The sequence below is a fragment of the Amblyraja radiata genome, chromosome 6 (assembly GCF_010909765.2).
Source record: "Amblyraja radiata isolate CabotCenter1 chromosome 6, sAmbRad1.1.pri, whole genome shotgun sequence".
Taxonomy (NCBI): Eukaryota; Metazoa; Chordata; class Chondrichthyes; order Rajiformes; family Rajidae; genus Amblyraja; species Amblyraja radiata.
The window spans coordinates 50,705,835-50,719,815 of NC_045961.1; the positions used below are offsets into that span (position 1 = coordinate 50,705,835).

At 47.7% G+C, this 13,981-nt stretch overlaps 1 protein-coding gene across 1 annotated transcript in view; it reads left to right on the forward strand.

Moving 5' to 3' along the window:
• Positions 1-13,981, forward strand: part of LOC116974715 (anoctamin-7-like) — a 45,516-nt gene that overhangs the window by 24,340 nt on the left and 7,195 nt on the right. The window contains exons 5-9 of the mRNA XM_033023436.1: positions 334-544; positions 3,200-3,322; positions 6,382-6,477; positions 10,222-10,310; positions 12,670-12,791. Coding sequence (XP_032879327.1) covers positions 334-544; positions 3,200-3,322; positions 6,382-6,477; positions 10,222-10,310; positions 12,670-12,791 — 641 coding nt within the window. The remainder of the gene's footprint in view (positions 1-333; positions 545-3,199; positions 3,323-6,381; positions 6,478-10,221; positions 10,311-12,669; positions 12,792-13,981) is intronic.

Consider the following 13,981-nt stretch of genomic DNA (forward strand, 5'->3'; position numbering starts at 1 on the left):
TTCGAACAGTCCGTTACAAGGGTGTGAGGAGTCTTTATGGATGCTGACGGCCTTCCTGAGGCACCGTGTGTGGTAGATGCCCTCCAAGGCAGGTAGCTGTGTCCCAATAATCTTCTGCGCTCTGTGGACGACGCGCTGAAGAGCTCTCCTCTCCACCTCTGTGCAGCTGAGATACCACACAGAGATGCCATACGTTAATATGCTCTCTGGTGCAGCAGTAGTAGGTTGTCAGCAGCTGTTGACAAGTGAAAATGTTTCATGTTGCTTTCATTGTTTAATATGGACAGAAAAACGTTTATTCCTCAGCTGTGAGTGACTTTATTTCTTTTGCAGATCTTAAAACTGTTGGACCTACCAATGCAAGGATAGAGCTGAATAAATTGTGGGCAAACACCTACTTCAAGTTCCAGCCCCTTTGGAAAATTCGAAATTATTTTGGTGAAAAAATCGCGCTTTATTTTGCTGTGATGGAAACTCTTCTAATTTCTCTGATCATTCCTGCATTACTTGGTTTAGCTATATTTGTTTATGGTCTTCGTTGCAGGTATTGTAATTTTCTCATTTATTTTCCACCAAAAACACAAACCTTATGAACTTGAGCAAAACACAAAGTGCTTGAGGAATGGGTCAGGCAACGTCTCTGGAGGGAATGGACAGGCGATGTTTTGAATCAAGACCCTTTTTCAGACCCAACCTGAAACATTGCCTGTCCATTCTCTCCACAAATACTACCTAGCCCACTGAGTTCCTCCAGCATTTTGTGTTTTTTGTCAAGAATCCAGCATCTGTGGTTTCTAGTATCTCAATCTTATGAACATCATGAATTTGACCTGATATTGTGTTTAGCATGGACATTGTGGGCCGAAGGGGAATTCCTGTGCTATTCCATTCTATGTTCTCTATGCTGTGCTTCAATGGCAGAAATCCTGGGGGGGCCAGGGGGGACACGTCCCCCCTCTGTTTTGAGAGGTTGGGATCGATCCCCCCCATTTTTTGTAATCCGGATTTTAAAACCCGGTGAAATCTCCGCTTTCCGCGAGACAGTGGTGGTGGGACTGCTGATCGAGGGCGCCGATTGGACGAGAGAGACGTCGGTCATCAGGCAATGGGGGTGGGACATGATGATTCAGCGCGATGATTGGAGGAGGGAGGTGTCGGTCAGAAGCGGAAGTAGGGGTGTGGGACTGAGGATAGAGCACGGTGATTGAAGGAGGGAAACGTGCCCAGGTCATAGGGTCACAACGGCAGCCCTGGACACAGACATGCGCCTCATCCGCAGCCAGGAACGAACCCGGCCAGCTCTCCGGCGCTGTAATCGCTGCCGAACCGCCACTGGACCATCCCCGTCCCCACCCGAGTGCCCCCCCCCCCCTCCTCATGCCCCGGGGTGGCCAGAGACGTCGGGAGTCAGACTGGTGCGGTGCCCCCAGGCCCACAGCCAGTGCAGAGAAGCAGCGCTAAACCCAGCTCAACTCTACCTGTCCCGCCAGGTTAACCTACAGCCCTGCCTGGACTTAAGGGAAATATGGCCCAGGTTTACACCCAGCGCGGAAAGCAGCGCTAGCTCCACGGCTCCGGGCTGGTATTCCGTCAGTCCAGGGAGGGCTGTAGGTTAAACCCGACAAGACAGGCAGAGTTGAGCTGCATTTAGCGTTGGATTGAGCTGAAATTACCGTTCACAGGGCCCACGGCAGAAGCCTCCGAAGCCTCGCGTGTGTGTGTGCGTGTGCACATGCGCGCGCGGCCACCAAGAAATTGTGTCAACCTTGTCCCCCAGTCCCCTCCATATTTTTATAGCGATTTCCATCACTGCTGTACCTTAGGGATTGGTGCTGGGCCCTTTGCTGTTTGTGGTTCATTTAATTGGAATGTTAGATTAACTTTATCAGGGATCACAATTGACTCCTGTCTTTCAGATGGATATTAAACCTGGCCCTCTTGTGAAAAATGCCACTGGTGAAAATATTGCTCTAGACTGAAGTTGTGGATTGGTTTCCTGATGGTCTATTTTACAAGATGGAATGATTTGATATGTCAAGATATTGAATTACATCCTCTGAATACAAACTGAGGTTCATTGCTCACAGTTGGGCTAAAGTTGTCCACCAGAATAACATTTCTTGGTGGACATTATGTCACTTCATCAAATAATTTTCAGAGTCTCTTGCCCAGAGTAGTGGAATCGGGAACCAGCAGACATAGGTTTAAGGTGAAGATCGAAAGATTTTATTGAAATATGAGGAGTAACCTTTTCACACAAAAGGAGGTGGGTGCATGGAATGAGCTGCCGGAGGAGGTAGTTGAGGCAGAGACTATTGCAATGTTTAAGAAGCAATTAGACAGGTACATGGATAGGACAGGTTTAGAGGGATATGGGCCAAATGCAGGCAAGTGTGACTCGTGTAGATGGGACGTAGGTTGGTGTGGGCAGTTGGACCAAAGGGCCTGTTTTCACACCGTATGACTCAATGACTCTAATTGGAGAGGTTTTCTCCAGTATCCAGGCACAAATTATCTCTCAACTCAATCCTTCAAAAACATTATCAAGCCCTCAACATCTGTGGAAATTGCTTTCTGTGTTTAGTTTAGATTAAAGATTCAGCGTGGAAACAGGTCCTTCGGGCCCACCAAGTCCGCGTCGACCATTGATCACCCGTGCACTAGTTGTATCCTACACACTAGGGACAATTTACAGAAAGCAATTAACCTCACATTTTTTTAGTGTGGGAGGAAACTGGAGGGTCCAGAGAAAACAAACACAGGCACAGGGAGAACGTACAAAACACCGTACAGACAGCACAGGTAGTCAGGGTTGAACCCGGGTCTCTGGCGTTGTCAGGCCACTGTGCCGCCCCCTTATTTCTTAAACTAAGCAATGGCTACAGTTCCAAAGTGTTTTGGGAAGTCATGGAAGGTACTTCGTAAATATAGATCCTTTCTCCAAGCAGTTCTGTAGCTTTAGATTTAGTTTTAATTTTATTATTGTCCGGTGTACCAAGATACAGCGAAAAGCATTGTTTTGCATGCTATCCAATCAAATCAGATAATACTATACATAATTGCAATCAAGTCAAATGTCAAACTCAAGTACAATAGGTAGAGCGAGAGGAAACATACAGAATATATTTCTCAGCATTGTAGCATAACATGTTAAGTTAAACTGTATAACTCTTCAGTTTTTTTATACATTCTCTTGCAGTATAAAATGTTACAATGCCAGCTATAAACTGGATGAAACTTTTCGCGAACAGAACTACAAAGAGCTGTGTTCTTCGTCAAGTGAGATGGCAACCATTGTGGACAGATCTGTTGAGATATTGAGGTAAATATTGACATTCTGTATCAACTTTAAGTAATTTGGAATAACTCGGTCTTTGGTTGCCAACACTAAGCAAATGATGGGGTATTGGCTGATAATACTGACCATAAGACACAGGAGCTGAAGTAAGCCATTCAGCCCATCGAGTCTGCTCCGACATTCAATCATGGCTGATGTATTCTTCCCACTCAACCCCATTCTCCTGCCTTCTCCCCATAACCTTTAACACCCTTACTAATCAAGAACCTGCCAATCTCCTCTTTAACAATACCCAAAGAATTGCACAGATTCATCTCTCTCTGACTAAAGAAATTCCTTCTCATCTCCTTTCTAAAGGTGCCTCCTTTTAGTCTGAGGCTGATAAAGGATTGTTTATGAGACAGAAAATAGAGGGAAGTGGGAAATATGTCATTTTCAGGTTTGCAAACTGTAACTTGAGGGTGCAGCAGTGATTATTGCTGGTGTAAAAATACCCAATGACTTGGCCACCCCATCCGTCCGTGGTGATGAATTCCACAGATTCTTCACCTTCCAGTGAAATAAATTCCTCCTCATCTCCTCTTCATTGGATGCCCTGTTTGGCCAATTTGATCCCTCAGGTGGATGAAGCACAGATAACAACTGAAGACTAATTTCTCCCCCAGTGTCTGTCTACTTCAGAAAAAAGTGTTCAAGTACACCCCTGGTTTACATTACAATGGCTTGAAATAATTAAAGGATACTGGGACTCTATCTGTAATGCACTGAAGGACTATATATTAACAACTTTACAAAAAAAATGTTCCCATTGTGGAGCAGAGGTAGAGTTGCTGCCTTATAGCGCCAGACACCTGTGTTTGATCCTGAATACGGGTGCTGTCTGTACCGAGTTTGTACCTTCTCCCCGTGACCTCTTGGGTTTTCTCAGGGTGTTCTGGTTTCCTCCCACACTCCAAAGATGTACAGGTTTGTAGGTTAATTGGCTATGGTAAAAATTGTAAATTGTCCCTAGTGTGTAGTGTGTGGTTGTGTACTGAGATCATTGGTTGGTGCAGACTCGATGGGCGAAGGGCTATTTCCGTGCTGTATTGCTAAATTAAACTAAACTAAACTAAAAGTTGTTGTGTAATGCTGCAGAAGTACTGTGGTTAAAAGCAAAAATCTCGAAGTCCCCCCTTATTCCTTGTCATCCCCGGACTGAAACAACAGTTGTGCTAATCTTGAGAGGAAGTAACTTCCAGTAGAGTTTTGCGCAACTGAAAATCATGATACAAATGGTTTTATAGAAACCCATCCATAAGATGGGGGTTGCTTGAGGTCTTCTGCAGTGTTGAAGTGACAAACCTCCGCCCTCCAGTAGTAGATCCTGGTGTTGGAGTGAGAGATATGTGTGCTTCTGTATCTTCTGTATGGAACTCGGCCTACCAGTGCTGTACCTGTGTTATAGTGATAGACCCATGCCCCAGTGTTATAGAGCCTGCCATGTCCACCAGTACTGTATCCCAGTGTTATAGTGACTGATCTTTGACCACCTGTACTATGTCCCAGTATTCTAGTGATTAACCTGTGTCCACTGGTACTATACCTCAGTATTATAGTGACAGATCTGTGTTCCTACGTTACAGTCAGTCTGAAGAAGCGTCCCAACTTGAAATGTTACCTATCCATGTTCTCCAGAGATGCTGCCTGACCCGCTGAGTTACTCCAGCACTTTTTGTCTAGGGACCTTCCGCTGCTTGTCTTTTTTTTTTAAATTTAAAAAAAATATTCAATTATTAAAAAATAATATTTACACTACAATAAAACAAGCCAGAGCCCACCACCATAATACATACCAAACATATATCCATAATAAACTATTATACAACTATGATACAATCCTTATTGAGGATACATTCAACACCCTGCGGAGCCCAGCTGTCGCGGAACTCCCTCAGGGTGCCCGTAGACAGGGCATATTCCCTTTCTAACCGCACCCGGGCACGGACGTATCCCCGGAAAAGGGGCAGGCAGCCGGCTCGGGTAGAGCCCTCCACCGCCTGGCGCCTTGACTCGCGGATGGCCAGCTTGGCCAGTCCCAGGAGCAACCCAACCAGGACATCTTCAGCCCTACCCTTTCCGCAACGCTCAGGGTGTCCAAAGATGAGGATGGTGGGTGAAAAATGCAGCCAGAAGGCAAGGAGCAGCCCCTTTAGGTATTCAAATAGTAGCTGCAACCTCACGCACTCCATGTACACGTGGTTCACAGACTCTTCCAGCCCGCAAACGTGGCAGGCGGCTGGCGAGTCTGTGAACCGCGAGAGAAACAGGTTGCAGGGAACACCTCAGTGCAATACCCTCCACCCCAGGTCCCCAATGTAGAGGGGGAGAATCCCTGCGTAGAGGGACCCCCACTGGGGGGCCCCCTCGCGACCAGAAGGCAACACCGACCGCCACTTGGTGTCTGGATGGTGGACCAGGGCGAGGAAGTGCAGGGTGCGGAGGGGGGGGCCCGGTGGACGGCAACCAGGTTCCAGACTCTCAACAAGTCCCTGTAGAAGCCGGGCATCCCCATCAGGACCGCACGGCTGACGCCCACCATCGGGATCCGCGTACAACCTTGAAGGCAGCGGCTCCGTTGGAAAAAGTGCGTCGCCAGCACGTGCCACCTGGGAGGATGCCCTGAGTACAGGTATCTCTGCAAGGTCCTGAGGCGGAGAGCCGCCAACTTGGTGCGAATGCACACCAGCTACTGACTGCCCTCCTCGATCGGGAGACTCAGGACTGCTGCAGAGTCCGCTGCTTGCCTTTGGCAGGCAGAGTCCGGTGGGGACACCCCTTATTTGAAGGGATTCACCCCAGGGCGTCACATGAGTGGCAAGGGGTGTGGTTTAAAGATACTATTGAGTATACCATGATTGAATGCATGGATACTGCAAATATATGAAGAGTTTTTAGACAGTTTTTGTTTTGTATACATTTTCAAAATTCTGAATATAGTTTATTTTGGAAAAAAAATTACTGCAAGTGAGTTGGGTATGCAGATAGCTTAATCACCATGTATCAATGTAAATTTAACCAAGCTTTGTGCTGTTTTATTTCAGAAGTGCATGTGATAACATTGGTGGAAGGAGAAAAATAATTGAGAGGAGACTTAATACAACCTGTGCTACTAAAATCTGGGCCAATGCAACATTCCAGTAAGTGTTTGACTTTAAATCACAATTTTGCCAATGTACTCCCTGACTTACCTAAGGGTTACATTCTGTGAACTTTTACATAAAGTCAGATTTTACGCGAGTCGGAAGCACCATACCCATCCTATGCCTCAAGTAACTCACTAGGAGTATTAACTGTCTCAGTGGTGTCTGGCTGCGTCTGAGTCTCTTTCTGCAGCGCGAGGCATTCTGGGCAAGCTCCACCGCCATAGCTGGCATGGGTTCCATCTCACCGTTGGGCAACTTTCTGCAGTGCACGGCTTTCTGGATGAGCACCACCACAATTGCTGGCTTGCTTTCGATATAAACTTGAGTAATTGTACAGTGTTGTGGAAATTACAAACTGCCTTGATTGCAGTAGGGACTGGGTACAGAACTGTTTATGTAAGTAGCCCTTTGCATATGTCGAGGAGTGTCAGTATTGTCATTTAATTCCATAACATTAAAAATATAGTCAATTAACTGGTGGCACAGCTAAATGCATTCATGCTGCAGATTTAAATAAATAAAACAGCAAATTATTTTAATTACCCTGTCCGAAGTGATATCAATGGGAACACCGAAGCGGGCAATCCAGTTTACCACAGGGGCCCGAGCGCATAACCGGGCGGAAGTGTCCACGAGCGGGATGGCCTCCGGCCACCACGTAAAACGATCTACCACCGTCAGTCGATGCGACACACCCCGGGGTGGCGGCAGCGGCCCCACGATGTCCCCGTGCATGTGGTCGAACCACCGGTGTGGCACCGAGAAATCCTTTATCGGTTCACGGACATGCCGATGTATCTCGGACGACTGGCACGGGATGCACGCCCGTGCCCAGCGACCGACCTGCTTCCGCAGACCGTGCCCAATGAACCTTGCCGCTACCATGGCAACCGTAGCCTGAATCGACGTGTGGGCCAGGCCGTGGATCACCTCGAAAATACGATGGCGCCAGGCCGCCGGGACAACTTGCCGCGATTGTATAACGTTGCATAAAATGGAACCACCCGAGGGACACATTGGTCTTCCAGCACCAATCCGGAGATCGCGGAACGGTAAGCTGGCATTTCATCGTCCGTCAGCTGCACCACCGCCATAGCGGAGTAGTCTATCCCGACGGCTGGGTTGAGCACGGCTGCGATCTCTGCACGGGACAAGGCGTCCGCCACAAGGTTGCATTTACCGGCGATGTGCCGGACATCGGTGGTGTATTCCAATATGGCTGTCAGCTGGCGCTGCTGGCGGGCGGACCACAGATCCGAGACCTTGGCGAACGCGAAAGTGAGGGGCTTATGGTCTGTGAAGGCCACGAAGTGCCGGCCCTCCAAGAAGTACTGGAAATGCCGCACCGCGGGATGTAAGGAGAGCAACTACCGGTCAAAGGCGACACTCTGCTGAGTTCAGCTGTTGGCTGAAGAAGGAGAGAGGCCGCCTTTGACCGTCGAAGCACTGCTCCAGGATCCCACCGACTGCGGAGTCCGAGGCATCCATGGTAAGAGCTGTTCGCGGGTGCACTACGGTCTGTTCGCGGGTGCACCAGCATGACCGCCCGAGCCAGGGTATCCTTTGCCCCTTCAAACACTGCCACAGTGACGGCGTCTCAATGGACCTCCCGCCCTTTGCCAGACAGCAGTTGGAACAGCGGCTGCATGATCTTAGCCTCTGCCGGATGAACTAGTGATAGAATGCCACCATGCCCACGAACTCCTGAAGTCCTCGCATCGTGGGGTATGTCCTCAACCCTATTGGGCAGAGGCATTGCTCTGTGCCACGTCACCCGGTGCCCTAGAAAGTCAATGTCCCGGAGGCCGAACTGGCACTGAGCTTAACCACCAGGCCATGCTCGCTAAGGCGCTGGCACAACAAACGAAGGTGGGTGCAGTGCTCCTGCCACATGCAACTTGCCACCAGGATGTTGTCCAAGTAAATGAAGATGAAATTCAACCTCCGATCCACGGTGTCCATGAAGCGCTGGCAAGCCTGCGCAGCGTTCTTGAGGCCGAAGGGCATCCGCAGGGATTCAAACACCCCAAAACGGGTGATAATCGCAGATTTGGGGACATCCTGTGATAGCACGGTGATTTGGTACCCGCGGACTAAATCGATCTTTGAAGAATACTTTGCCCCGGCCAGATGGGTTGTGAAGCCCTGAATGTGAGGAATCGGGCACCGGTCGGAAATCGTAGCCTCATTAAGGTGGCAATCGACCCCACAAGGCCGCCAGCCCCCAGAGGCCTTCGGCACCATGTACAGCGGGGAGGCCCATGGGCCTTTGCAAGGCAACCGTTTTTTTCCCTGTTGCCAGCCGGGCAACCTCGGCAGCTATTTAGGTTGCCAAATGACAGTTTAGGTGGTCATTTAATGTGTCAAAACGCCACATTACCGGACATTCAGATTAGATGTACGTGTTGTGAACAGCAATGAAGATACCTAGTTTGTACGCACCAGATTTAAAAAAAATTATTGATAACCGTTGTTTCCATCATTCCCACTTCAGAATTAACGTTAAAATTTCAACTGAAATATTTCCTGACCAAATTTGTGATGTATATCTGTATACATAGACTGTAGAAGTAAAACCTGGATAAATCCAACGAATAGTTGTGAATGGTGCTCATTAAATAACTACAGTACTGATACTCCATTATAAAAGCATTGATTTGCCGTTAAAATGAATTCTGTAATAGCGTGTCAACGGTAGCAGTGTCAATCTAACACTGCGGTTTTAATGTTTCACATGTTCACAATTTAACCGAGCGCCGGTCCCAGGCGTACAAATGATGGATTTCACCTGCCACCGCGGTGCCTACCGGCGGCCGGCTCTGGAGTATCCCGGGAATGCATACAGTTGGCGGCATTTGCGGGCTGCTGCCCCCCAGTGTTGGTGGTAAAAGCACCACATCCTTCTCTCCTGTGCCACTTGTCTGGTCTGTGGCTCTTGTGGGTGTGGTCCTGGGTCGCTGGGCCTTCCAGGGCACTGAATCGATCCGGTCGAGTGATTCCAGGGATTCCAGCTCGTCGATGCACGCGCTAGTCTGAGTGGATCTTCGAAGCTCTCCCCTGAGAGCTGCCGACAGATGCCGCGTGGCAACTACTGCAGGTAAGTGTTTTCAAATAGAAGGCAGGGCCGGTGGTCACCCATGAGTGTGAGCACCTTGCTGGAATTCCACCTGACGGAACCCTGGCTACCGGTGGCGAGGTACCAAAGGTAGGCAGCTTCAGGGCTACCGCATTGAGCTCGGCCTCGTAGGCCGCAGTGGCAGGTTGAGCACTGTACATTTTTGTGTGAACTTTGTCCAGGATTCCACTCCTGGTCATCGGGGTCACCAGTGTAGCGGGGACTCCAGGAGTCCAGCCAAGAATGTGGCGAAAACGAGTTATGTGAATGAAATGGTCTTTATTACTGCACTGTGCTGCTTCCAACTCCAACCCCGTGACCGGGCGTGACCCGTCCTTAAATACCCCGGGTCGGACCCCATGACCCAACACCTCCAACTCTGAGACGCTCAACTCCTCCCTCCTGAGCTGAGGGTACGCTACCCGCGGCCAGCCACCAGGTCCCGCCACAATCAAATTAAAATTGTCTACAATTTAATGTTTCTTATTAACTGCTGGTTACTAATCATCTAAAAATAAAATAATCATCACTCTTTTATATTTTATTTTTTGACTAATTAATGTTTTTACTTTTATCTTATGATTCCTTTGAGTGTAATTATTCTCCCATTCTGTTTCTCGCAGAGAGTATTCGGGCGATTACATTACAATACTTCAGTCTGCCTTGGATAATAATGCCACACCATGGTTTGGTCTTATTGTTTGCCTGTGGGGTAAGGAATCTGCCAATGAACTCAATAGAGAGCAAGTAAAACAAATAGAATAACCTCTCATACGTTTAACAGTTTCCCAAATTAAATGAAGATGGAGAAAATATTCACAGTTGTGGGATTCTATTGGATATTATTCACACATGACTTAATAATAATAATGGAGAGGAGGTTGAGATGTGACCTTGGAGAAGTATATAAAAGTATACGTATGGGCAGAACAGTGGCGCAGCTGGGAGAGCTGTCTCACACCTGAGTTCAATCCTCACGTCGGGTACTGTCTATGTGGAGATTGCACGTTCTCCCTGTGACCGCGTGGGTTTTCTTCGGAGGCTCTGGTTTCCGCTCACATCCTAAAGAAGTTTGGATTTGTAGGTTAATTGGCCTCTATAAATTATCCCTCGTATGTAGGGAGTGGATAAGAAAGTGGGATTCCATATAACCATATAACAATATAACCATATAACAATTACAGCACGGAAACAGGCCATCTCGACCCTTCTAGTCCGTGCCGAACACATAATCTCCCCTAGTCCCATATACCTGCGCTCAGACCATAACCCTCCATTCCTTTCCCATCCATATAACTATCCAATTTATTTTTAAATGATAAAAACGAACCTGCCTCCACCACCTTCACTGGAAGCTCATTCCACACAGCTACCACTCTCTGAGTAAAGAAGTTCCCCCTCATGTTACCCCTAAACTTCAGTCCCTTAATTCTCAAGTCATGTCCCCTTGTTTGAATCTTCCCTACTCTCAGTGGGAAAAGCTTTTCCACGTCAACTCTGTCTATCCCTCTCATCATTTTAAAAACCTCTATCAAGTCCCCCCTTAACCTTCTGCGCTCCAAAGAATAAAGCCCTAACTTGTTCAACCTTTCTCTGTAACTTAGTTGCTGAAACCCAGGCAACATTCTAGTAAATCTCCTCTGTACTCTCTCTATTTTGTTGACATCCTTCCTATAATTAGGCGACCAAAATTGTACACCATACTCCAGAATTGGCCTCACCAATGCCTTGTACAATTTTAACATTACATCCCAACTTCTATACTCAATGCTCTGATTTATAAAGGCCAGCACACCAAAAGCTTTCTTTACCACCCTATCTACATGAGATTCCACTTTCAAGGAACTGTGCACAGTTATTCCCAGATCCCTCTGTTCACCTACATTCTTCAATTCCCTACCATTTACCATGTACGTCCTATTTTGATTTGTCCTGCCAAGATGTAGCACCTCACACTTATCAGCATTAAACTCCATCTGCCATCTTTCAGCCCACTCTTCCAACTGGCATAAATCTCTCTGTAGACTTTGAAACTCTACTTCATTACCCGCAACCCCACCTATCTTAGTATCGTCTGCATACTTACTAATCCAATTTACCACACCATTGTCCAGATCATTGATGTACATGACAAACAACAGTGGACCCAACACAGATCCCTGTGGCACCCCACTCGTCACTGGCCTCCAACCTGACAAACAACCATCCACCATTACTCTCTGGCAACTCCCATTCAGCCACTGTTGAATCCATCTTGCTACTCCACCATTAATACCCAACCATTGAACCTTCTTAACCAACCTTCCATGAGGAACCTTGTCAAAGGCCTTACTGAAGTCCATATACACAACATCCACTGCTTTACCCTCATCAATTTCCCGAGTAACATCTTCAAAAAATTCAAGAAGATTAGTTAAACATGACCTTCCAGGCACAAATCCATGTTGACTGTTCCTAATCAGACCCTGTTTATCCAGATGCTTATATATATTATCTCTAAGTATTCTTTCCATTAATTTGCCCACCACTGACGTCAAACTAACAGGTCTATAATTGCTAGGTTTACTCTTAGACCCCTTTTAAACAATGGAACAACATGCGCAATACGCCAATCCATAGAACTAGTGTGAACGGGTGATTGAGGGTGGTGGACTGAACCGCCTGTTTGTATCTGTAAACTCTAAACAGAAAATCAGCTTCTAATGGCAATCAGAGGACAGATTTGAGATGATTGCAAAATAAATTGGTGATATATGGAAAAGCTTCAAGGCGATGAGTGACTATTCACTTACCAACTGGGTGTGGGATACTGATTCGATGTTAAGATTCACAGAAAAAGACACAAATAAACACTAGAAAGGGAATAATGAATCTGGAGGTGTGCGTTTTCATACTTCTGTACCTCATGCCTGATGGGAGAGGGGAGAAGATGGAGTAACCGGGGTGCGACGTGTACTTGATTATGCTGGTGGCCGTGCCAAGGCAGTATGAAGTGTAGATGGAGTCAATGGAAGGGAGGTTGGTGTTTAGTTCATTCGTCAAGTTGCCCGACAGTGTGCCATTGTTTTCAGGAACGGTTTTTCTGGAACTATGGAAACGGGTCAATGCAAAATTGGTGTACGGATGGGATGTTGACAACTTTGAAAATGATGAGCCAACCAGACCTGAGTTTTATGGAACGTCTGTGAAAAAGGTAGTTTTATTGTTTACTAAGTGACTAAAGGTTGACTAAGTGGGTCCTGTCCCCTCAACGCGCAGTTGCAGGGGGGGAGGGGGGGGGCGGCGGCCTGCGGCGGCACACACACACTAACCACCCCCCACACACACACACACACTAACCCCCCCCCCCCCACACACACACACTAACCACCCCCCACACACACACACACACACTAACCACTCCCCCCCCACACACACACTAACCACCCTCCTTGATATTATATTAATATTATTCATTCGCTCCTTTTACCGCATCCCCGCCCTATCCACGCACGCATAGCCCCCAAATCGCAGGTGCATCTAGAGAGGGAGAGGGAGGGAGGTAGAGAGAGCGGGCAGAGAGAGGGGGCAGAGACAGAGATAGAGGGGCACAGGCAGAGATAGAGGGGCAGAGACAGAGAGAGAGAGGGACAGAGAGAGAGAGAGAGGGGGACAGAGAGAGAGAGAGGGGCAGAGAAAGAGAGAGAGGGGGAGCGAGTGGGGGGAGAGAGAAGGGCAGAGGGGGGAGTGGGGGGGAGAGAGGAAGGAGAGAAAGGAGGGGGGAGAGAGGGAGGGAGAGAGGGGGGGAGTGAGGAGAGAGGCTGGGGAGGGGAGAGGAAGGGGAGGGGAGGGGAGAGGAAGGGGAGGGGAGAGGGAGGAGGGGGAGGGGAGAGGAAGGGAGAGAGGAGAAGGGGGAGGAGAGGGGAGCAGGGCGGGTGACCGGCGAGCGGGGCGGGCGGCCGGGGAGCGGTCGTCAACCAAAGGACTGCGAGTTTGGCGGCTTCAGTTCAGGGCCAACTTGCTCATTCTTTTTTGAATATTTTCAGTTATAACTCGAGAAATAAAGCCTGATATTTCCAGATAAGGCAATTTTGGACTCCACGGGAAAAATCTCTACCGGAATATGTAAAAATGTTACCATTACCGCATCGTTTTTTTGCGAAGATGTGATTACACACAAACACACAAATAAATACACATCTAAGATCAGAGTATAGAGATAAATTCACAAACTTGGATTTAGTGCATCATACGTATAAATAAGGGCCTTTCTTTTCGACATCACACGCATCACATCGTCTATTTCGAGGATTAATAAATGCACAAAATATAATGTATGGACGTCTGTCTATACAATAAAAATATAATTTTTTTCCACCAATTCTTTCCAACCCAAATAAAAAT